This window comes from Mobula hypostoma, chromosome 6 (genome assembly GCF_963921235.1).
Source record: "Mobula hypostoma chromosome 6, sMobHyp1.1, whole genome shotgun sequence".
Lineage (NCBI taxonomy): Eukaryota > Metazoa > Chordata > Chondrichthyes > Myliobatiformes > Myliobatidae > Mobula > Mobula hypostoma.
In genome coordinates, this window is record NC_086102.1 from 75,521,617 (window position 1) to 75,545,047 (window position 23,431).

The window sequence follows — 23,431 nt, forward strand, 5'->3', positions numbered from 1 at the left end:
GTGCTGGGACCGCAGCTGTTTACAATATATATTAATGATTTAGATGAGGGAATTAATAGTAACATTAGCAAATTTGCCAATGACACAAAGCTGGGAGACAATGTGAAATGTGAGGAGGATGTTATGAGAATGCAGGGTGACTTGGACAGGCTGGGTGAGTGGGCAGATGCAGTTTAATGTGGATAAATGTGAGGTTATCCACTTTGGTGGTAAGAACGGGAAGGCAGATTATTATCTAAATGGAGTCAAGTTCGGAAAAGGGGAAGCACAACGAGATCTAGGTGTTCTTGTGCATCAGTCACTGAAAGCAAGCATGCAAGTACAGCAGGCAGTGAAAAAAGCTAATGGCATGCTGGCCTTCATAACAAGGTGAATTGAGTATAAGAACAAAGAGGTCCTTCCGCAGCTGTACAGGGCCTTGGTGAGACCACACCTGGAGTACTGTGTGCAGTTTTGGTCTCCAAATTTGAGGAAGGACATTTTTGCTATTGAGGGAATGCAGCGTAGGTTCACAAGGTTAATTCCTGGGATGGCGGGACTGTCATATGTCGAAAGATTGGAGCGACTGGGCTTGTATACTCTGGAATTTAGAAGGCTGAGAGGGGATCTTATTGAAACATATAAGATTATTAAGGGATTGGACACGCTGCAGGCAGGAAGCATGTTCCCGCTGATGGGTGAGTCCAGAACCAGAGGCCACAGTTTAAGAATTAGGAGTAGGCCATTTAGAACAGAGTTGAGGAAAAACTTTTTCACCCAGAGAGTGGTGGATATATGGAATGCTCTGCCCCAGAAGGCTGTGGAGGCCAAGTCTCCGGATGCTTTCAAGAAAGAGATGGATAGAGCTCTTAAAGATAGCGGAATCAAAGGTTATGGGGATAAGGCAGGAACTGGATACCGATTGTGGATGATCAGCCATGATCACAGTGAATGGCGGTGCTGGCTCAAAGGGCTGAATGGCCTACTCCTGCACCTATTGTCTATTGTTATTGTTTTACCTTGTACAACCTCTATGAATGGTATGTAAGATATGTTTTTCACTGTACCTCAGTATATGTAACAATAATGAACCAAAGAACCATTTAATACCATTTAAAAAACACATGGGCAGGTACATGCATTGGAAAGGTTTAGAGGCACCGGCCAAACGTAGGCAAATGGGAATAGTTTAGATGGCCATCTCATTCAGCATGGACTGGGAGAGCATAAAGACCCATTTCCATGATGTCCATAACCTTTGTTGATCCCAATATTTCTCAAACTGTTTTAAAAACAGATGACTGAAAGTAAATAAGGTCATGCAGACCTTGCTAAATTTACACTTTTCATATTGGCGCACCGGTTGTTAATTTATTCTCATTCCATTTAACAAATACCGTGGTGTTCATCTTCAGAAAAACTGCCTGATTTTGCTAAAAGAAAACCAAACCCCTTGAAAAATATTACATTTCATTTAAAATATTCAAACAGTTATCCTTGGTTAATAAACTAAAATAGAGCCCCATCATAAATCGCATAGTACAGTAATGTTGAGGTATTGCTGTGCTAACCAGTGATGTAAAAATAGAAGCAATCTATTAATTATTCAGATTTTCACAATGGGCATCCCTAAGGGCTGTTCCATTTGAATTCCTTTGATTTCAATTTATGGTACTCACTGCATATTGCAACTGGATATATTGATGTTTCAACCTTCAAGACATATGGGACTTTATTTTTAAGATTATTTTTAAATGCTACAGGAAATGGAGATCTGTTTTATAGTACACAAAGGCCCAGCTGCTTTCCATTGGGGGCGTTTTTAATGCAGACAAATAAATTCCCTGATGGGTTTCAAATGCTGCAAGAGCTACAGAGACATCAACATTTTTACTCATGAAGGGGGAAGAAAATGACCTACTTACATGATGGTGTTCCCATAATATAATTACTTGTGTTTTTTGTTTTATGACTGAGACTTTGCACCAATCACTATAAAGTGTTGTTATTTCTGGGGTACTTTAATGAGTTGTTATCTCTTAGTATTACAATTCAGATTGATTCTGTGTGCATGCATCTCCCAAGTCCTATTACTCATTGAAGTTTAGTTCCCTTCAGGACGAATTTATGAACCAGATTCCAGAGCAACTTGATTAGAATTACCAACATTTTAAAAAAAGTAATAGAGCAGCATTTTAAAATTATAGAGCAAAAATCTGCTGGAATAACTCAGAGGGTTGAGCAGCATCTGTGGGAAGAAAGGATTGTTGATCATTTGAGTCAGGATCCTGCATCAGGACTGAATTAAAATTTTAATTTAGTCAAATAGCAGTGAGTGTATTGCTCAAACACGATGAAATCTGCAGATGCTGGAAATTCAAGCAACACACACAAAATGCTGGTGGAACACAGCAGGCCAGGCAGCATCTATAGGAAGAAACACAGTCGACATTTCGGGCCGAGACCCTTCGTCAGGACTAACTGAAAGAAGAGATAGTCAGAGATTTGAAAGTGGGAGGGGGAGGGGGAGATCACGATCTGAAATGACAGGAGAAGACAGGAGGGGAGGGATAGAGCTAAGAGCTGGAAAATTGATTGGCAAAAGGGATACAAGGCTGGAGAAGGGAGAGGATCATGGGATGGGAGGCCTAGGGGAAAAGAAAGGGAGAGGAGTGCACCAAAGGATGATATAGAGAGAGGGACAGAGAGAGAAAAAAGAGAAAGAAAGGGAAAAAAATTTTAAAAAATAAATAAGGGATGGGGTAAGAAGGGGAGGAGGGGCATTAACGAAAGTTAGAGAAGTCAATGTTCATGCCATCAGGTTGGAGGCTACCCAGATGGAATATAAGCTGAACCTGTGGAATTCTCTGCCACAGGAAACAGCTGAGGCCAGTTCATTGGCTATATTTAATAGGGAGTTAGATATGGCCCTTGTGGCTAAAGGGATCGGGGGTATGGAGAGAAGGCAGGTACAGGGTTCTGAGTTGGATGATCGGCCTTGATCATACTGAATGGCGGTGCAGGCTCGAAGGGCCAAATGGCCTACTCCTGCACCTATTTTCTATGTTTCTATGTTTCTAATCTGAGTGTGGCTTCATCTTGACAGTAGAGGAGGCTGTGGATAGACATATCAGAATGGGAATGGGACGTGGAATTAAAATGAGTGGCCACTGGGAGATCCTGCTTTATCTGGTGGACAGAGCATAGGTGTTCAGCGAAATGGTCTCCCAGCCTGCGTTGTGTCTCACCAATATATAGAAGGCCGCATCGGGAGCACCGGACTCAGTATATCACCCCAGCCGACTCACAGGTGAAGTGTCGCCTCACCTGGAAGGACTGTCTGGGGCCCTGAATGGTCGTAAGGGAAGAAGTGTAAGGGCATGTGTAGCACTTGTTCTGCTTACAAGGATAAATGCCAGGAGGGAGATCAGTGGGAAGGGTTGGGGGGGGAGACGAATGGACAAGGGAGTCGCGTAGGGAGCGATCCCTGCAGAAGGCAGAAAGAGATGGGGGAGGGAAGGATGTGCTTGGTGGTGGGATCTCGTTGGAGGTGGCAGAAGTTACAGAGAATAACATGTTGGACCCTGGGGCTGGTGGGGTGGTAGGTGAGGACAAGGGAAACCCTATCCCTAGTGGGGTGGTGGGAGGATGGGGTGAGAGCAGATGTGCTTGAAGTGGGAGAGATGCATTTGAGAGCAGAGTTGATGGTGGAGGAAGGGAAGCCCCTTTCTTTAAAAAAATGAAGACATCTCCTTCGTGCTGGAATGAAAAGCCTCATCCTGAGAGCAGATGCGGCGGAGACAGAGGAATTGCAAGAAGGGGATGGCATTTTTGCAAGAGATAGGGTGGGAAGAGAAATAGTCCAGGTAGCTGTGAGGATCCGTAGGCTTAGAGTAGACATCAGTAGATAAGCTGTCTCCAGAGATAGAGACAGAAAGATCAAGAAAGGGGAGGGAGGTGTTGGAAATGGACCAGGTAAACTTGAGGGCAGGGTGAAAGTTGAAGGCAAAGTTAGTGAAGTCAATGAGCTCAACATGCATGTAGGAAGCAGCGCCAATGCAGTCGATGTAGCGAAGGAAAAGTGGGGGACGGATACCAGTATAGGCTTGGAATATGGATTGTTCCACAAAGCCAACAAAAAGGCAGGCATAGCTGGGACCCATACGGGTGCCCATGGCTACACCTTTAGTTTGGAGGAAGTGGCAGGAGCCAAAGGAGAAATTATTAAGAGTAAGGATTAATTCCGCTAGATGGAGGAGAGTGGTGGTAGAGGGTAACTGGTTACGACTGGAATCCAAAAAGAAGCGGAGAGCTTTGAGACCTTCCTGGTGGGGGATGGAGGTATATAGGGACTGGACATCCATGGTGAAAATAAAGCGGTGGGGGCCAGGGAACTTAAAATCATTGAAAAGATTCAGAGCATGAGAAGTGTCACGAACATAGGTAGGAAGGGATTGAACAAGGGGGGATAAAACAGTGTTGAGGTATGCAGAAATGAGTTCGGTGGGGCAGGAGCAAGCTGAAACAATGGGTCTACCTGGACAGGCAGGTTTGTGGATCTTGGGTAGGAGGTAGAAATGGGAAGTGCGGGGTGTGGGAACTATAAGGTTGGTGGCAGTGGGTGGGAGATCCCCAGAGCTGATAAGGTTGGTGATGGTGTGGGAGACAATGGCCTGGTACTCCTTAGTGCGGTCATGATTGAGGGGTAAATAAGAGGAGGTATCTGTGAGATGTCGCTGTGCCTCGGCAAGGTAGAGGTCAGTATGCCAGACTACAACAGCACCCCCCCCCCCCATTATCGGCGGGTTTTATAGTAAGGTTAGGATTGGTGCAGAGGGAGTGGAGAGCACAGAGTTCGGAAGGAGTGAGGTTGGAATGGGGACAAGGTGTGGTGAAGTCGAGACGGTTGATGTCCTGTCGGCAGTTAGCGATAAAGAGATCCAGAGCAGGCAGAAGACCAGAGCGGGGTGTCTATGAAGAGGAGGAGGGTTGAAGGCAAGAGAAGGGGTCATCCCTTCACTATGTGATAATCCACTCTCCTCAGGGTACCATGTGATTAGATCAACTCTGTCCCCATCTCTTAGGGATAACTAAAAATTCATTCTCTCTCCTCTGTGGACCTCAGGCCAAGAGCCAATTTCTGCCCTCTTTCAACCTTATTTACGTCTTTCCTGTAAGTAGGTTACCAAAACTCCAAATTAGATCTCACCAACATCTTACACAGCTTCAACATAACATCCCATCTCATATACGCAAAGCTTTGATTTATAAAGCTGTTTTTCCGACACTTGCTAACTGTGTTGTCACTTTCAATTAATTATGGACCTGTATGCCCAGATTCCCTTGTTCTACCACACTCCTCAGTACCCTGCCATTCACTGTGTAAGACCTACCGTGGTTGGTCCTACTCAGTTGTAACACTTCACACTTGTGTCCATTAAATTCCATCTGCCATTTGTTAGCCCATTTTTCCAGCTGGTCCAGATCCCGCTATAAGCTTTGATAGCCTTCCTCACTGTCCACTATACCTAAAATGTTAGCGTCATCCGCAAATTTGCTGATCCAGTTAACCATGTTATCATCCAGATCATTGGTATAGATGGCAAACAACAATGAATTCGGCATCGATCCCTGCAGCACACCACTAGTCACAGGCCTCCAGTCAGAGAGGCAACTATCTACTAACACTCTCTGGCTTTTCCTAGAAGGCCAACTCTAATCCAATTTACTACCTCATCTTGAATGCCAAGCCATAGCACATCCGTCACCAACCACCCATTCTCCCCTCAGCCTATTCTATTCCAAAGGAAACAACCTAACCAATCTATCCTCATAGTTGCACTTATCCAGTTATGACAAGATCTTCATATATCTCCTCTGCTGCCCTCCAGTGCAATCACATCTCTCCTACAATGTGGTGTCCAAAACTGTATGGCCTAACTGGTGTTACTTACAGTACTGGCAGAACCTCCTTGCTGCTAACTTCTATTCTTTGGCTAATAAAATAAGCCATTCTATTTGCCTTAATAACCCCCTAGTTGTTCTGCCATGTTACCTTCAAGAATACGCAGTCTCCAAGGTCCCTCTGATCCTCCACACCACTCAATGTTCGGCCATTTGTTCTGCACGCCCTTCATTTAGTGCATTTCCCCAAATGTGTTAATTCACTCTTATCCAGATTAAGTTCAATATGCAACTTTAGTGCATCATATTTTCCTGCAGTATAAAGCTCTGCTCCTTGCTACCAATCGCACAGCCAACTTTTGTATCATATGAAAGCTCTTTATCATAACCTTTATATTCAAGCTACATCTTTAACATATACTGCAAAGGCAAGGCACCAAATCTTGAGATCTGTGGAACCCCTCTGGTAACAGCCTTCCAGTTACAAAAGCACTTATTAACTCTTCCCCTTTGCTTCCTGGCACTGAGACAATTTTGGATTTGCTCTCGGATCCTGTAAGCCTCCACTTTTTAAAAAAAAAAATCAGCCTGCAACAAAAATGTTAGTAAACCCTTTGATAACTTTATCAAATGCACTGCCCTCGCTGGCCTCCTTGTTATCTCTTCCATATGTATTCCTCTAACACAAAAAGGTTCTGCAGACGGTGCAGATTTCAATACGTGCTGTGTATGAAGAGACTGCCACATTTCCAATAGTATAACAGTGACCAACTTGAATATTTAATTGGTCACTAAGTTCTTGGGAACGTGCCAACATTTTGATAGGGACCATTGAATTGTCCTTCTTTAAACAGAGTATCAACATACCAGGACACTTATGACTCAGATTATGAATGTTTTGGCAGTGAGAATGGAAGTTCAGTATCCTTAGCTTTCAAAAAAGATATACTGTAGAACAAACGGAAATGTGTATGTTTGGAACTGGATCTAAAGATAGAATGAGTATTGCATGGAAGAGTACAAAGATCAGCTCAAAGGTCCATTGCCTTGGGCTACATCCATCATTGTGAAGAGTAACTGCCAAAATATTTCTATCCTTTTGCAGGAAGTTGTCTGAGATGCTGCATATTCTCTATTTTATAGCAATTTGTTATTCATAGAAACTTGAGGTGATTGGGCACAGAAGGTGGCTATTCACTCTCTCGTGTGCACATTGGGAAAGTATTCGTCAAACGGTTAGTAGCCCAAAGTGCCATTTGAATTCCCACAGTCAGGATCATTAGTCCAGGTTTACGGCTTAACCATACCAGCGCCCCCCCCCCCCGTATCACCTGACCTGCCTGTACATTTATTTAATTCTTCTGATTTAATAAAATGTTCAAAGTTGCATCAAGAGAGTGTAATGAAACAAAATCTGGCCCTGAGTTACATAAGTAAGTAATAATCTTACAGGCTGGACCAGTCACTTGTCCCACTGATTTTCCATTTCATGTTTCACAGGACCATTTTTCAAAAGTGTGGGAAAGAGAGGTAGAGAGGGTTAGTGGTAGGGATGGGGAGAACTGCAGAGTTTCAGGCCCTGCCAGATGAAAGAATGGGTTTCTGTTGGGTAAAAGCTGGAAAAGGTAGAGGCCAGAACTGGAGCAGAGTGCACAATTTGGAGGACTGAAGGAGGCTGCTAAGGGATTTTTAAACTGTGACATTGTTTGGTGGTCTGAAGCCAGCATGAAGTAACAAGGATGGGGGTAAGGCAAGCCAAGACAGGTCAAAGACAGTGTTCATTTTAAATGACTTCAAGCTCATGAAGGATCGAAAGAGAGCCCAGTGTGGAGTGCATTAAAATAGTCAAATCTAAAGGCAACAAGATCATGTTTGAGGTTTTTGGCAACAGAAGAGGTAACGCAGGCAGAGCCCAGGAAGAGTTTGAAGGTAGTAATCAGCATCTAAATAATGGTGTATATTTGTGAAATCAGTCACAAAGATAGTCTATTCTAACCGATTCTAATTTCTTTTAAATAGCAAGAACTTATGACTTTTTGGTTAACACTTCATGACGCCAAATCAGAATTGTGTTTAGTAATGAGCCATAATAGCACCAGAGGGTCTGATTTAGCATCAGCTCGGCATGTTAATCATCTTCATTTAGCCTGTTTGCTCAGTGAGTACCAATTATCTCAGGCCGTAGCACCACATGAGCTGCAGCTTGCAACAAGCCTATTTTGCATTCTGCCAGTCTTCTTTGCAATCCTTAATTTTGCATACTGATCCCTATTGCTGCTTAGAGTCATCGAGAAGTACTGCACAGAGATAGGCATTTCAGCCCACCTGGTCCATGCTAAAACCATTTAAACTGCCTACTCCCATCTGCACTGGGGGATAACAGCCCTCCATGTCCCTATTATCCATGCACCTATCCAGATTTCTCTTAAATGTGGAAATCCATCTCCTGTGCACCACTTGCTCATTCCACACTCACACAACCCTCTGAATGAAGAAGTTTCTCCTAATGTTCCCCTTAAACTTCTCACCTTAACCCATGACCTCTGGATGTATTCCCACCCAGTGGAAAATGCCTGCTTGCATTTACCTGATTTTTACCCCTCATAACGCTTCTGGCCATTTCTCCTAATAATGCCATCAGTAACTGCATTTTTAATAAGAGGCTAATTCTACTAATTATTAGATTCTAGAATTTGTAAAATTGATACAGAATTTTTAAATATAAATGCATGATCTATAATTGGTAGGTGTCCACCTAATTTCAGTATTAGAGCATACATCCTCTCTAATACCTTTTAGCAAATAAATGAAGTACATTATCTTTCAGGGAACCTTGTCAATTGATAATTAATTCACTCCCTCATCTCGGAGGTATTCAGAGATTCAAAGTCTATTTATTATCAAAGTATGCAGTATGCAACCCTGAGATTCGTCTTTCCGCAGACAGCCACGAAACGGAGACGACCATGGGACCTGTTTAAAGAAAAACATCAACCGACCCCCCACGTAAAAAAAAATCGTGTAAGCGGCAAGAGGAAAAATGAGCAAAGGACACAAAATACAAAACACCAAATCACAAAGACATCTGTAGGTATTGCATTACATTTAATATTTGTTTTAATTGCTGTGTTGGAGGAAATTTACACTTCATTATTCTGAGAGATCCTTTCCTGCAGTTTCCCCTTTGTATTTTGTGTCTTTATTAATTTCCTTCCTCATTTTCAGTCATTAATGTAGAGCACTAAGGTTGTCTGCTTCAATTTTAAATTGTTTTCTCAAACTTACATACCCTTAGCATTTAAAATAAGACGGTTGTCCTTGTTTACAATGGGGCACCTTCATGCCGCAGCTGTGTAATACCTTTTGAATCTATAGTTTGCCAACCCAACCCCAGCCAATCCATTCATTTCCTAAAATCTATCCCGTTCTAATCTGTGAGTATTAGTTTCCTTTTAGATTTTTTTTTCATTTTGATCTTAAACTTCATTGCAATCATTATTCCCAAGAAATTATTACATACTGCATCCAAGAAATAAATTGCCACATTTACCTCCCGATTCCCTGAAGGGGCAAGATGAATTTGTTAAATAGCCACCGGGATTCATCCAGCACAGAAATAGGGCTGCCAGGATCTGAAACTGAACTCTTTATAACAACCATCTGATACGTGATTTAGATTGCATAAATCGGCACTGAAAATGGCATGACTATGACATTGTGATGCATGTAACAATACTGCTGATATAAAGTTTTGGCTCTACATTACAATACAGTTAGCTTCCAGACTGATTTCCAAGTTGTTTGTCTGATCAGAAACTGTAATGTAGAGTGAAGAAAACAATAGTGCATTCACTTAGGTCTAGTATCTGTTGCTTATTATTAAGCTGCGTCTCAAAGTGCTTTGTCACAATGTTCCATGCTACATCACCACCTCTAGCACTGAAGATAATTTGCTCCCTCACTCACACACCATTGTCTTGCACAAGGATCTCAAATATACTATTACAGTCAGGGGTATTTTAAATTCATATTTTTAAATTTAGTGTAATTTTCAGAAGCTGGTGTACTTTTTAAATGCTGCATGGAAAATATAGAAATGTGTGAGCAGAGCTTGGAAGTGTTGTAACATCAAGCTGAATAGGAATACCCAGAAGATTCAAGATGTAATTTCCAGTACAAAAGTGTAAAGGAGAACAAAATAATTGTTACTCCAGGTCTGATGCAGCACAAAAGAAATACAATTGGGGTGGATCTACAAAACAGCTTACTTTCTACCTTTGACGTCTCTCTTTCTCCTTTTCAGAGTGGATGGGGTTCTGTGGGAGAACCCGACCTAGAGCTACACTCAGACTTCGGTTCTTTGGGGTAGTGGGATCCGTTCCTGGGAGCTCACAACTGGCCGCTTTTTGATATCCCAAGGACGTGGTCTGGAAGATGAGCGTGTCTTCAGGGTTCGGAGGCTTCGCAGTTCCGTGGATGAGCCGATTCTATGCCAACTGAAGTGTTGCGGAAGAAAATGGAACATCGGGAACAGCGGAGCGGCTGTACGGGGCTCTGTATGCGGTGAATCGTGTGCTCTCTTTCTCTCGTTGGTGGGGGAGCGTTTGTTGCCGATTCTCGAGTTGGAGAACTCGGTAAAAAAAAAAGCGACACGGCAGGTTTTATCATCGCAAATCAGCAAGCCCTTTTGTTATGCCTCGCCTTTCGCTGTGAAAGAGTGACACCCCTCTTTCCTTCTATTGGGGGAGAGAGAGCCCATGGCATGTCAAATTGTCAGGTGAACGATGAGTTTATGTTGTTTTGCAGGTCATGGTCTTTCTTGGGGGCTTTGCTATTGCTTGCCTGGTGCTGATGTTTTTGTTTTGCTGCAGTAAATGGGGGAGGGGGAAGGTCATTGCTTCGCTGCTGCTTGTGCGTGGTGGGGAGTATCGGGGTCTGATGTTTTTACTGTCATTCATTCTTTGGGCCACTCTTCTGTTTTTGTGGATGTATGGGAGGAATAAGAATTTCAGGTTGTATATTGTATACATTCTCCGATGTTAAATGGAACTATTGAACTACGAGGGGTGATTGATAAGTTCGTGGCCAAAGATAGGAGGAGTCAGTTTTGGAAAACCTAGCACGTTTATTTTTCAACATAGTTCTCTCCTACATGTACACACTTAGTCCGTGGAGCATACGGATCCCTTCTTTGTAGAAGTGGTCCACAGCTGGGGTGATTGATAAGTTCGTGGACTAAGGTAGAAGGAGATGAGTTATACAGATCTCATTACATGTACGTGCAGTTCAACTCTGAGTGAAAATGCAGAAAGTTTGAAGTTAATAACTCATCTCCTTCTACCTTAGGTCACGAACTTATCAATCACCCCTGCTGTGGACCACTTTCTGGAGGTCCAAAACACTGACTTCTACGAAGAAGGGATCCGTATGCTCCACAACCGCTGGACTAAGTGTGTAAATGTAGGAAAAATAAATGTACTAGGTTTTCTAAAATTGACTCCTTCTACCTTACGCCACAAACTTATCAATCACCCCTCATATAAGACAATGAACACAGTAATAAAAACACTATAAATAGAAATACATAAGATAGCTTATATATTTAGATTGATTGTATGTACATAAAATGACTCTAGGCACAGGAGTGTCTGTCCATAAGGTGACTCTGACAGGAAATGATAAGGTGTGGTGGTGGGGTAGATTAGTGGGGGGTTATATGGGACGCAGGATTTAAGGGTCGGCACAACATTGTGGGCTGAAGGGCCTGTACTGTGCTGTACTATTCTATGTTCTATGTTCTATGTCGTGGGTGGATAAGTTGGTCAGTCTTACTGTTTGGGGAAAGCAACTGTTTCCGAGTTTAGTAGGCCTCACTACACAGCCTCTTCCATGATGGGAGCGGGATGAACAGTCCATGAGTGGGGTGAGTGGGATCCTTCATGACATTGCTTGCTTTCTCCTGAAACCTTTGTGTAGACGTGAACATGATGGTGGGTGGGCTTGTGTCGGTGATGCACTGGGCAGCTTTGACGACCTGTCCGCTGCAGTTCAGTTTCCGTAATCTGCAGTGATGCAGCGTGCAAGGATACTCTCTACTGTGCATCTGTAGAAGGTCAGGAGTATTGGTGTTTATAGTCCAGCTCTCTTCAGCTTCCTCAGAAAGTAGAGGCACTGGAGAGCTTTTTCGATTGTGTAAGAGTTGTTCAGGGACCATGAGAGGTTGTATGAGATGTGAACTCACAAGGGTTTGAAACTGCTCACGGTTTCCACTGCCATGCCACTGATGTAAAGAAGGATCTGGATGCATATAGGACAAAGAGGAATCTGAAGGACTGTAGAGAAAAAAAAATGTTTCTGGTACTAATTGGATAAATTTGATTTAGGCACAATGCCCTGAATGACCTCTCTGTTGGTGTGATTCTCTGAATCTGGATCTCAACAAGCAGATGCTGCCCCTCTTTTGTAATTTCACTTTAATTTCAAGCAATACTTTTGTCCTGAGTCAAGGTTAGACAAACACACACGAGGCTCCTAACAAAAGAAAATGAACAATAAATCAGGTGTTACTTTACCAAACTGTCGGACATCTACACAGATGTCATCAATCGCCGTTGTCAGGTTGGCCGGTGGGGAGTTGATGGTCTGACAAGCTGACCACATGTTGTAATAAATGAAGACTGGGACAGCAGAGAAGCCAAAGACTCCCAGCCAGGCTATTCCCAACACGTAGGTCAGAAAAACAAACTGAAGAGAGATTGAAACATAGGTCAATTCACTGATGTACAAAACAAATAGTGCATTCAAAACGCAACACGATAACAAGCAAAGCTCTCCCACAGGAGTGATTTTTGGTTCTTTTGGATGTCTGGTACAAGTGCTGATCCGTATTTGGTATTCACACTGTGACCAAGTTGCAATTACACAGAGTAACACATGCAAAATGCTGGAGGAACTCAGCAGGTCCGTCAGTAGCTGTGGAAAAGGATAAACATTTCGGGCTGAGTAGCTTCATAAGGACTGGAAAGTAAGAGAAAGAAAGGCAGAATAAGGTGGGGGGGAGGGGAAGGAGTACAAGCAAGAAAATGATAGGTGAAGTTAAGTGGGTGGGGAAAGGGGGGAAGGGGAGGAAGTGAGAAACTGTAAAGTGATAGGTGGAAAAGGTAAACGGCTGAAGGAGGAGGAATCTGATAGGAGAGGAGAGTGAACCATGGGAGAAAGGGAAGATGTGGGGCAACAATGGAAGGTGATAGGTAGGTGAAGAGAATTCTGGATTTCCAGCACCCACACAATCTCTTGTGTTTGCAATCAGACAGACCTGGTTTAGGTGATAAATTGCATTAACACCTTCAAAATCCTCTGCAAAATCTAAGCTCTTTTACAGGTATTTTCCATAAATATTTATAGACTCCTCAAAATCTGATGTTAGATGTTCTGAGATCTGATGATTGACCTGAGATAACTGGTGGATTGCAGGAATTTGCTTGTTTGAGAAATATATTTCCTCAATATCCAACGTGATCTCTTTACAGGTATTGTTATCCTACAAGCAATGTATTGATGCACAGCCCATCTGAAGGGCTGGTGATGTCTCACAAGCTAACTACAAGTTGCTAAGGGGCTGGGCAAGCAGGGAAAAAAATCCCCTGACCAGACTATTCTCAACAGCTTTCTCTAGAGTAACAAACAAGATGCTAGAACATTGTTGGATGGAAATGGACAGTCAACATTTTGGGTCCAGACCCTTCATCTGGACTGTTTTTCTCCAGACCATTTCACAGAACCCCACATTAAACAATTATGTAATGACCATCCACACATCTCCAACCGTAGAACCCAAGAGCTTCCATCGCGCAAAGTGGGTTCTCATGATTTGGCTAATTCACTAGTAAGCTGTATGTTACATTTTCTACCTTAGCTTTGAACAAATCTATCTTTACAATCTTTTTTATTTAGTACTCTCTTCACAGTGATTCACAATAGCTGGGAGAACATTTGGTTCTTTGCATTCCACCAGAGGTTATTTTCCACGTAACTCATTCTCGATGGAAAATATAATTGATCAGGATGAAAAAAATCTGGGACTTCATGCAAGTTGCATTGTCTGTGATTTTCCTCCCACTCCCTCCATGTATCTGGCACTTTTGCACAAGGAAAGCTTGAATGTGCTAAGTGGTATTCTTTCTTATCCAGTGGAGCCCCTCAAACTCCTTGGAAGCCCTGCCTTCATGTTTCTTTAAGACCATAACTGGCTACTGGCATTCCCAATGCACTCGTCAGCCCTTTGCGTCTCTACAACTTACACCCATTCAATTTCTGATGAAGGGCTATTGAATGGAATCATTACCTCTGTCTCTCCTTCCACTGATGCTGCCTGACCTGCAAAACAGCCTGTTTTGATTTTAGATCTCATAGCATCTGCGGCTGCTTCATTTTCAAATACTTGAAGTAGTTCCTGTCTGTTGAGTTCGCCCTTGGAATCTGCTACCTGGCTCTTTAATGGCTCTCTAAGCCCACTTCCTGATATATTGTGATTCTCCAAAAATCTTCTCCAGTTTGCACCCCTTGCATAATATTTGCCCCACTACCGAGTTGCCATCCCAATCTGGCATTGACCTTGACAACACCCAGCACACCTGAATATCCCCATCAACAAAATACTGCTTCTTCTTCTGTTGTCCATTAGGACCAAGGATGACTTTCTGCTACTTCAGAGGAACCATGGGTTCTTCTACAGACTGGGCAGGAGAGACTGACAGGGTGGACAGTTTGGGAGGTGATGTGCTCCTTCTACTAGTTGCACTGGGTTGCCACATGTTCTGAGCACATGGATATAATGTTCTCTGTGCCACTCCAAATACTCCTACACTTGAGGAGATGTTGGACCAGGATTCCTAAAACACAAAGACAGGTCCTTTGGCCTGCACTGTCCATGCTGACCATGAAGCACCCATCTCATATTACATTTCCTCAAGGAGACTTCGAGAACTCCACAATTTGTTTGCAGTGGTCCACTTGGTAATCCCTTCCTGTGATATTGCTTGGAAAAAGAGCCTATTTCAGGAGCCTCACTGCAAATCCCTATTGACTGCCTGGCACAGTCGCTAACTACTGGCCACCCATTCAATCCCAGGATACTGAACCCCTGTATCAATCACTAGGTGCAGACTCTTCTTCCTTAGGACAGGCCACTACCCCCTCAACTGATATGAACTGGAAGGGGTGGAGGTCATAAGCCCTCCTATCACTCCACCCTTTCTCTCCTTCCCCAGGCCCCTCTCCCCTGTAGCATTAGTCCTCTCCCAATCACACAAAACCCAGAATCCACCTTAGCTAATTTTCACAATGGCTGTGAAAATTACAACCTTTGATTGCATAACACTGTCCCATTAACTACCTCTACCTGTGCAATCCATTTTCTAAGCTCCATCTGATCATTCTAATGAACATCAAAATTCCCATGGTCCCAAACATGGAGATCGGGCAGTGATCTACCTGTACAGCCCAAATGGGAAAGATATCTTAACTTTCCCAAAGTCACTAAATCTACCAAGAATCAGGGCAACTGACCAGAGGAAGTTTCCTGGTTGACTGAAGTAAGGCAGAATGGCAAACAGCCCAGATAGGGAATGAAGGGAAGGTGTCCACAGCATGGACAACCAATCTGTACGGTTTCTCCACTGGAGGTGCACTGCCGCCTGTAACTTCAGCACACTGAATTATGTGCACATTTGTAGATTGAAACCTTATATTAATGTTGAGGGGAGAAAATGCAAATGGATATTACATCCTACATCAATCCACAGGAAATGCTGAAGCCATAGAGATAAACCAGCCAAGTCAGTTTATCCACAGTAATTGCAGCTAAGTATTTGGATGAGCTGCTGGTGTATAACACAATGGTCCCCAACCTCTGGGCCACGAAGAATGCAGCGGTGAAGCGGTAGCTGGAACGCACCCAGCACAAAGCGTGGTGTTCCGTTAAGTTTTTTTATACTTAAGGAGAAATCAGTCAGTCTTTTTAATATGCTGAAACTGAAAGCAGTGGACGATGGTGATGAAAGTGTTGCGAAAGTGGAATTTAAAGGTAGTCATGGGTGGTTTGATCGGTTTCTGAGGTGAGGGCAGCTTTCTTTCTTTTTAAATCTTTTTATTGAGTAAGTATACAAAAAAGGTAAGCCATATAAACATTAATACAATGTTAAAGTATAATAAAATTCCAAAAGATAACAATACCAAAAAGAAAATACTACAAACAATGTAATTTAAGCATAAGAAACCAAGATAACATAATAGTATACTAGATTTTATATATATCAATGGAAAAAAAGAAAAAAAAAACCCAAAAAAAAAAACCCACCGTGCAACTAACTAAAAGCAAAGCAAAGCAATGGGCTAACTTGAAACCAAACAGAGTTAAACTTAAAATCACGTCCTCAATCCCGACCTCCATTAAAACAGTGAAGAGAAAACAAGAAGGGTAAATATTACATTAAATGAAAATATCGAATAAAAGGTCCCCAAATCTGTTCAAATTTAAATGAAGAATCATAAAGGTTACTTCTAATTTTCTCCAGATTCAAACATAAAATCGTCTGAGAAAACCAAAAAAAGGTAGTTGGAGCATTAAGCTCTTTCCAATGTTGTAAAATACATCTTTTCGCCATTAAAGTAAGAAATGCAATCATTCTACGGGCTGAAGGGGAAAGATTACTAGAAATTTTAGGTAGTCCAAAGATAGCAGTAATAGGGTGAGGAGAGATATCTATATTTAATACCTTAGAAATAATATTGAAAATATCTCTCCAAAAAGTTTCCAAAGTAGGGCAAGACCAAAACATATGAGTTAAAGAGGCTATCTGCCCCGAACATCTATCACAGAAAGGATTAATATGCAAGTAAAAACGCGCTAACTTATCTTTGGACATATGTGCTCTATGAACCACTTTAAATTGAATTAGGGAATGTTTAGCACAAATAGAGGAAGTATTAACTAATTGTAAAATCTGCCCCCAATCATCCACAGAAATGGTAAGCCCCAATTCCTGTTCCCAATCTACCCTAATCTTATCAAATGGAGCTTTCCTAAGTTTCATAATAATATTATAAATCATAGCCGATGCACCTTTCTGACATGGATTAAGGTTAATTATCGAATCTAAAATATATATAGGAGGAAGCATTGGAAAGGAAGTAAGTATAGTACTTAGGAAATTTCTAACTTGTAAATATCTAAAAAAATGTATTCTTGATAAGTTATATTTATTAGATAATTGTTCAAAAGACATAAGGGAACCATCTAAAAATAAATCCAAAAACCGTAAAATACCCTTAGTCTTCCAAGTTTGAAAAGCGCGATCCGTAAAAGAGGGAGGAAAAAATATGTTACCTAAAATAGGAATCGCTAACCCGAATTGATTAAGATCAAAAAATTTTCTGAATTGAAACCAAATGCGCAAAGCATATTTAACTATCGGGTTAGAGACCTGCTTAAGACGTTTCGAATCAAAAGGAAGAGAGGAACCTAAAATAGAACCAAGTGTATAACCCTGAACAGATTGTAATTCCAATGCTACCCATTTAGGAATAAATAGTATGTCCCGGTCAAGTAACCAAAATTTCATATGTCGAATATTAATAGCCCAATAATAAAATCTAAAGTTAGGTAATGCTAAACCTCCATCTCTCTTAGCTTTCTGTAAATGTATTTTACCCAGTCTCGGATTCTTGTTCTGCCAAATAAATGAAGAAATTTTAGAGTCAACTTTATCAAAAAAAGATTTAGGAACGAAAATTGGTAATGCCTGAAACACATATAAAAATTTTGGCAAAAAAAACATCTTAACTGCATTAATACGACCAATCAAAGTTAAATATAAGGGAAACCATTTAGATGAAAGTTGAGTAATATGGTCTATTAATGGTAAAAAGTTAGTCTTAAATAAATCTTTATGTTTACAAGTAATTTTAATCCCAAGATATGAAAAGTAATTATTAATCAATTTAAATGGAAATTTATAATATAAGGGAAGATGTTTATTAATCGGAAAAAGTTCACTCTTACTAAGATTTAATTTATAACCTGAGAAAAGACCAAATTGTGCTAATAACTCTAAAACAGCAGGAATGGATCTCTCAGGATTAGAAATATATAAAAGTAAATCATCAGCATAGAGTGATAATTTATGGGACTTTAATCCCCGAGTTATCCCAGTAATATTTAAAGATTCTCGAATAGCAATTGCAAGAGGTTCTAATGCAATATCAAATAATAGGGGACTAAGAGGACAGCCTTGTCGAGTACCACGAAAGAGAGGAAAAAAAGGTGAGTTTAAGGAGTTAGTACGAACCGAGGCTACAGGGGAGTAATATAACAGTTTAATCCAGGATATAAATTTCAAGCTAAAATTAAACATTTCAAGCACCTTAAATAAATAAGGCCATTCTACTCTATCAAAAGCTTTCTCGGCATCTAAAGAAATAACACACTCAGGAACATTTTGTGAGGGAGTATAAACGATATTTAACAATGTACGAATATTATAAAAAGAGTAACGACCTTTAATAAAACCCGTTTGGTCTTCCGAAATAATAGAAGGAAGTACTTTTTCTAGTCTATTTGCTAATAACTTAGAAAAAACTTTAGAATCAACATTTAATAAAGATATTGGTCTATAAGATGCACATTGAGCAGGGTCTTTATCCTTCTTTAGTATTAAAGAAATTGATGCTCTATTAAAAGATTCCGGAAGTTTACCAAGTTTCAAAGAAGCCTCAAAAACCTTATAGAGCCAAGGAATCAATAAAGAAGCAAAACATTTATAAAATTCAACGGTAAACCCATCAGGGCCAGGAGCTTTCCCCAGATTCATAGAAAAAATAACATTCTTAATCTCATCCATTGTAATGGAAGTATCTAATAAAGAAGACATATCCTGTGAAATCAGAGGGAAGTCTAACTTATCTAAAAAATCATTCATATATTTAGAATCTCGAGGAGACTCTGATTGGTATAAAGAAGAATAAAAATCACAAAAGGTTTGATTAATCCCCACATGATCCAATATCAATCGATCATTTTGGTTATAAATCTGATTGATTTGAGATTTAACATAATTAGATTTCAATTGATTAGCCAGCAGCTTGCCAATTTTATCACTGTGAACATAAAAATCACTTCTTGTTTTCTTTAATTGGTTTACAATCGAGGACGAGAGTAGTAAACTGTGTTCCATTTGAAGTTCAGTTCTTTGTTTGTATAGCTCCTCAGAAGGAGCCATAACATATTTCTTATCAATTTCTTTAATCTTGTCCACAATTACCATCTCCTCCTGCTTCTGTTTCTTCCTCAAAGCAACGGAATACGAAATAATCTGACCCCGAATATAGGCTTTAAAAGTGTCCCAAAGAGTGTTAACCGAAATATCTTCTGTATGGTTAATTGTAAAAAAAAGCTCAATCTGTTCATTCATAAAATTAACAAAGTCCGAGTCCTGAAGCAACAGCGAATTAAAACGCCATTGTCTATTGTTTGATATATTGGCCATAATTTTAATAGAAAGCTTAAGTGGAGCATGATCCGAAATGGTTATAGAATCATAATCACATTTAATCACTGAAGGAATGAGACGAGAATCAATGAAAAAATAATCAATTCTTGAATAGGAATGATGAACATGTGAAAAGAAGGAAAAATCTTTTTCCTGAGGATGCAGAAAACGCCAAATGTCCGTCGACCCAGAATCAGAAAGGAAAAAATTAATCAAATTTGCAGATTTATTAGGTAAAGTCCGTAAAGGAGCCGAACGGTCCAAAGCTGGAGATAAACAGGTATTAAGATCTCCGCCCCAAATCAATGAAAACTCGTTCAAATTCGGAAACTGATCAAACAATGATTTATAAAATTCCGGACAATCCATATTAGGAGCATAAACATTAACCAAAACTACTTTTTTATTAAATAATAAACCACTAACCAATAAAAATCTACCATTCGGATCAGAGATAATATCCTGTTGTATAAAAGTAACTGAGGAGTCTATAAAAATAGAGACGCCTCGAATCTTAGCATTGGAGTTCGAATGAAATTGTTGTCCCTTCCAAAATTTGAAAAAACGTAGTCTGTCCCCCCTCCGTACATGGGTCTCTTGTAAAAATAAAATTTGTGCTTTAAGTCTCCGGAACACTTTAAAAACTTTTTTCCTTTTAATAGGATGATTAAGACCATTAGTATTCCAGGAGACAAAATTAATAATAGACTCCATAAATCCTAAAGTCAACCCATAACAAGGAGGATTGACAATAGGCGCGACCCACAGACCCGGAGAGGAAACAGAACATACAAAAGATACCGGGGAAAAGGACGTAACCAATACTTCAATAATGTATATAGCCCAAAGAGAAACAAACTAAAACGTGAAGCCCCTCCCACCGCCCCCCACCCCAGGACCCCAAGGCGAAATCTAAAGCAGACCCGCCAGAAAGAAGCAAGCGCTAAAACTACCCCCATGACTTCCGGTATACGCTCCCTAAAAAAAAGGTATAAATATGAAAAGGATCAGCTAATTGTAAAACAGTAAAAAAAATAAGTAAAAAAAAAGTTAGCTCAATTAAAATACACACAGAACAGAACAAAAGCCGGAAAGTATATATTTAAAAAAAAACCACAATAAACCTCAAACTCATGAATAGACACAGCAACAAAAAAAATAGGATTATTAACATAAAATGATTATAAAAAGCAAAACAGAATAAAATTTAAAAAAAACTACAAAATTTAAGGCCGCACAGGAAATACGTAAGATGACAAAAGGGAAGTAACCACCCAGAATCCCCTGGGAAAAGAAAGAAATGACGCAGTTAAAAAGAAAGTTTAGCAGCCATATTAAGAAATCGAAAGTAAACTTTTCTGCCCAAATAGGGCACAGAAAAGTTAAAACCAACCAATTCACAGCCTCCGATCAACGGAGAAAATTAAAAAAAGGCAATTAAGATGTTGAAGATGAAAGTTGATCCAGATAACTCTGGGCATCCGATGGAGAATCAAAAAAACGAAGAGCTCCATCTAACATGCGAATCCTTAGACGTGCAGGGTACAGCAGCGCTGGTCTTAAATCCATCTTATAGAATTCCGACATCACGGATCTGTAACGGACCCGTTGGTCCCAGATTGGTTTACTGAAATCTTCCACGAATCGGAACTTAAGATCCGAAAAATCAATGAAACCTTTAGATCGAGCGAATCGAAACAGTCTCTCCTTATCTTGAAAGTAATGAAAACGTAAGATAACATGCCTAGGTCTATCTGACCTAGACGAGTATGATGGGATTCTGTGAACACGATCCAGTAGCGGTGGTTGGTCAGGAAATACAGTAGGGAATGCATCTTTTAAAAGTTGGGAGAAATATTTCATAGGGTTGTTAGCTTCCACGGCTTCCCTGACGCCAATCATTCGTAAATTCTGCCGTCGCATTCTAGATTCCAAGTCAGAGTTTTTAAAAGTCAAAAAGTCAAGTTTCTTCTTCATTACATTAATTGTTTCTTCGACTTTCCCCATCTTAAGCTCACTTTGTTGCGCGGATTTTTGAAGACCAGATATAGCCGACTGATGTTCCGCAATACATGTTTGCATCTTATCAATTAAATCGGCAATTTTCTGGAACTTAGTTGAGATTTCCATATGAATCAGGTCTTTAACAAAGCCCATAATTTCTGTACGAATCATCTCCCTAACAGAGGTTGAAATTTCCCTCTGAATTAATTCCGATATAGCTTCCAAAGTCACCGGTGATTCAGTCGGAGGGAGATCCGTAGCTTTCGGTTTAACCGGAGGTTTACCATCCTTGCCGTCTTTCCCGTTCTTAGACATAGCCGATCTCAGTATCATCCAATTGTCAGAGAATTCAGTTTAATTCAAAGTATTGTAAAAATTGATGCCTTAATAGTTAATTAAAGTATAGCTGACCATAGAGAGAAAAAACTCAGAGGTAATGGAGCGAGTCAAGAACGCGACTTCACTCCATGAGCGCTACCGGAAGTCTGAGGGCAGCTTCATAGTTTAAGCAGTGGTCCCCAACCTCCAGGCCATTGACCGATACATTGCCATGAAGAATGCAGTGGTGCAGCGGTAGTCAGAACGTACTAGCACATCTTTAAGAAAAAAGCCGAAATAAAGAAGCTAATTAATTAGGTGCCGCCCGGCACGTAAATGTCGGCCCAAATCAGAGGCGATGCGTTCCGGCTACCGCTGCACCGCTGCGTTCTTCGTGGCCCGCTATTGATCCGCAGCCTGAAGGTTGGGGCCCACTGATAAAACACTTCTACAGCATTGTCACATTCACAATACATCGATCCAAAACTCAACTGGATCCTGTACAGTGAGAATGGGAACCTTAACTTACACCTCCTGACAAACAGGAGGCTAAGTCTTCTATTTTCCAATAAATAGGATATTTTTCATAGCAGGGTTAATTTTTAAATGGGCACTGAGGAGCTAACTCTCACCATATCCATTTCACACACATGTGGTCTCTCGAAATTTGCAGACTATGAGACAGTAGGCTACTTAGTGACATCAAAATAAATTATGGCGAAAATTGCCAGAACATGGGGATATCAAGATCAGCAAACAAAATACTCCAACTAATTGTTTTTGTGAAGGACCATTTGCTTATAAATAAGCTTGTTCTTTTGCTACATTTGGTACTTCCATCAGCCAGCAAACTGATATTTTACCTCTGTACTCACAGGTCGAGGGATGTACAAAGACCATAAGACATAAGACCATAAGACAAAGGAGCAGAAATCGGCCATTCGGCCCATCGAGTCTGCTCTATTTTATCATGAGCTGATCCATTCTCCCATTTAGTCCCACTCCCCTGCCTTCTCACCATAACCTTTGATGCCCTGGCTACTCAGATACCTATCAATCTCTGCCTTAAATACACCCAATGACTTGGCCTCCACTGCTGCCCATGGCAACAAATTCCATAGGTTCACCACCCTCTGGCTAAAAAAATTTCTTTGCATCTCTGTTCTGAATGGGCCCCCTTCAATCCTTAAGTCATGCCCTCTCGTACTAGACTCCCCCATCATGGGAAACAACTTTGCCACATTCACTCTGTTCATGCCCTTCAACATTCGAAATGTTTCTATGAGGTCTCCCCTCATTCTTCTAAACTCCAAGGAATACAGTCCAAGAGCGGACAAATGTTCCTCATATGTTAACCCTCTCATTCCCAGAATCATTCTAGTGAATCTTCTCTGTACCCTCTCCAACATTAGCACATCCTTTCTTAAATAAGGAGACCAAAACTGCCCACAGTACTCTAAGTGAGGTCTCACCAGTGCCTTATGGAGCCTCAACATCATATCTCTGCTCCTATACCCTATTCCTCTAGGAATGAATGCCAACATTGCATTAGCCTTCTTCACCATCGACTCAACCTGGAGGTTAACCTTAAGGGTATCCTGTACGAGGACTCCCAAGTCCCGTTGCATCTCAGAACTTTGAATTCTCTCCCCATTTAAATGATAGTCTGCCCATTTATT

The 23,431-nt window shown here is 40.9% G+C and overlaps 1 protein-coding gene across 4 annotated transcripts in view; it reads right to left on the reverse strand.

The window, feature by feature from the left end:
• Positions 1 to 23,431, reverse strand: part of gpm6bb (glycoprotein M6Bb) — a 199,243-nt gene that overhangs the window by 12,550 nt on the left and 163,262 nt on the right. For all 4 annotated transcript variants that reach the window (XM_063051025.1, XM_063051026.1, XM_063051024.1 and 1 more), the window contains one exon: positions 12,456 to 12,627. In XM_063051025.1, coding sequence (XP_062907095.1) covers positions 12,456 to 12,627 — 172 coding nt within the window. The remainder of the gene's footprint in view (positions 1 to 12,455; positions 12,628 to 23,431) is intronic.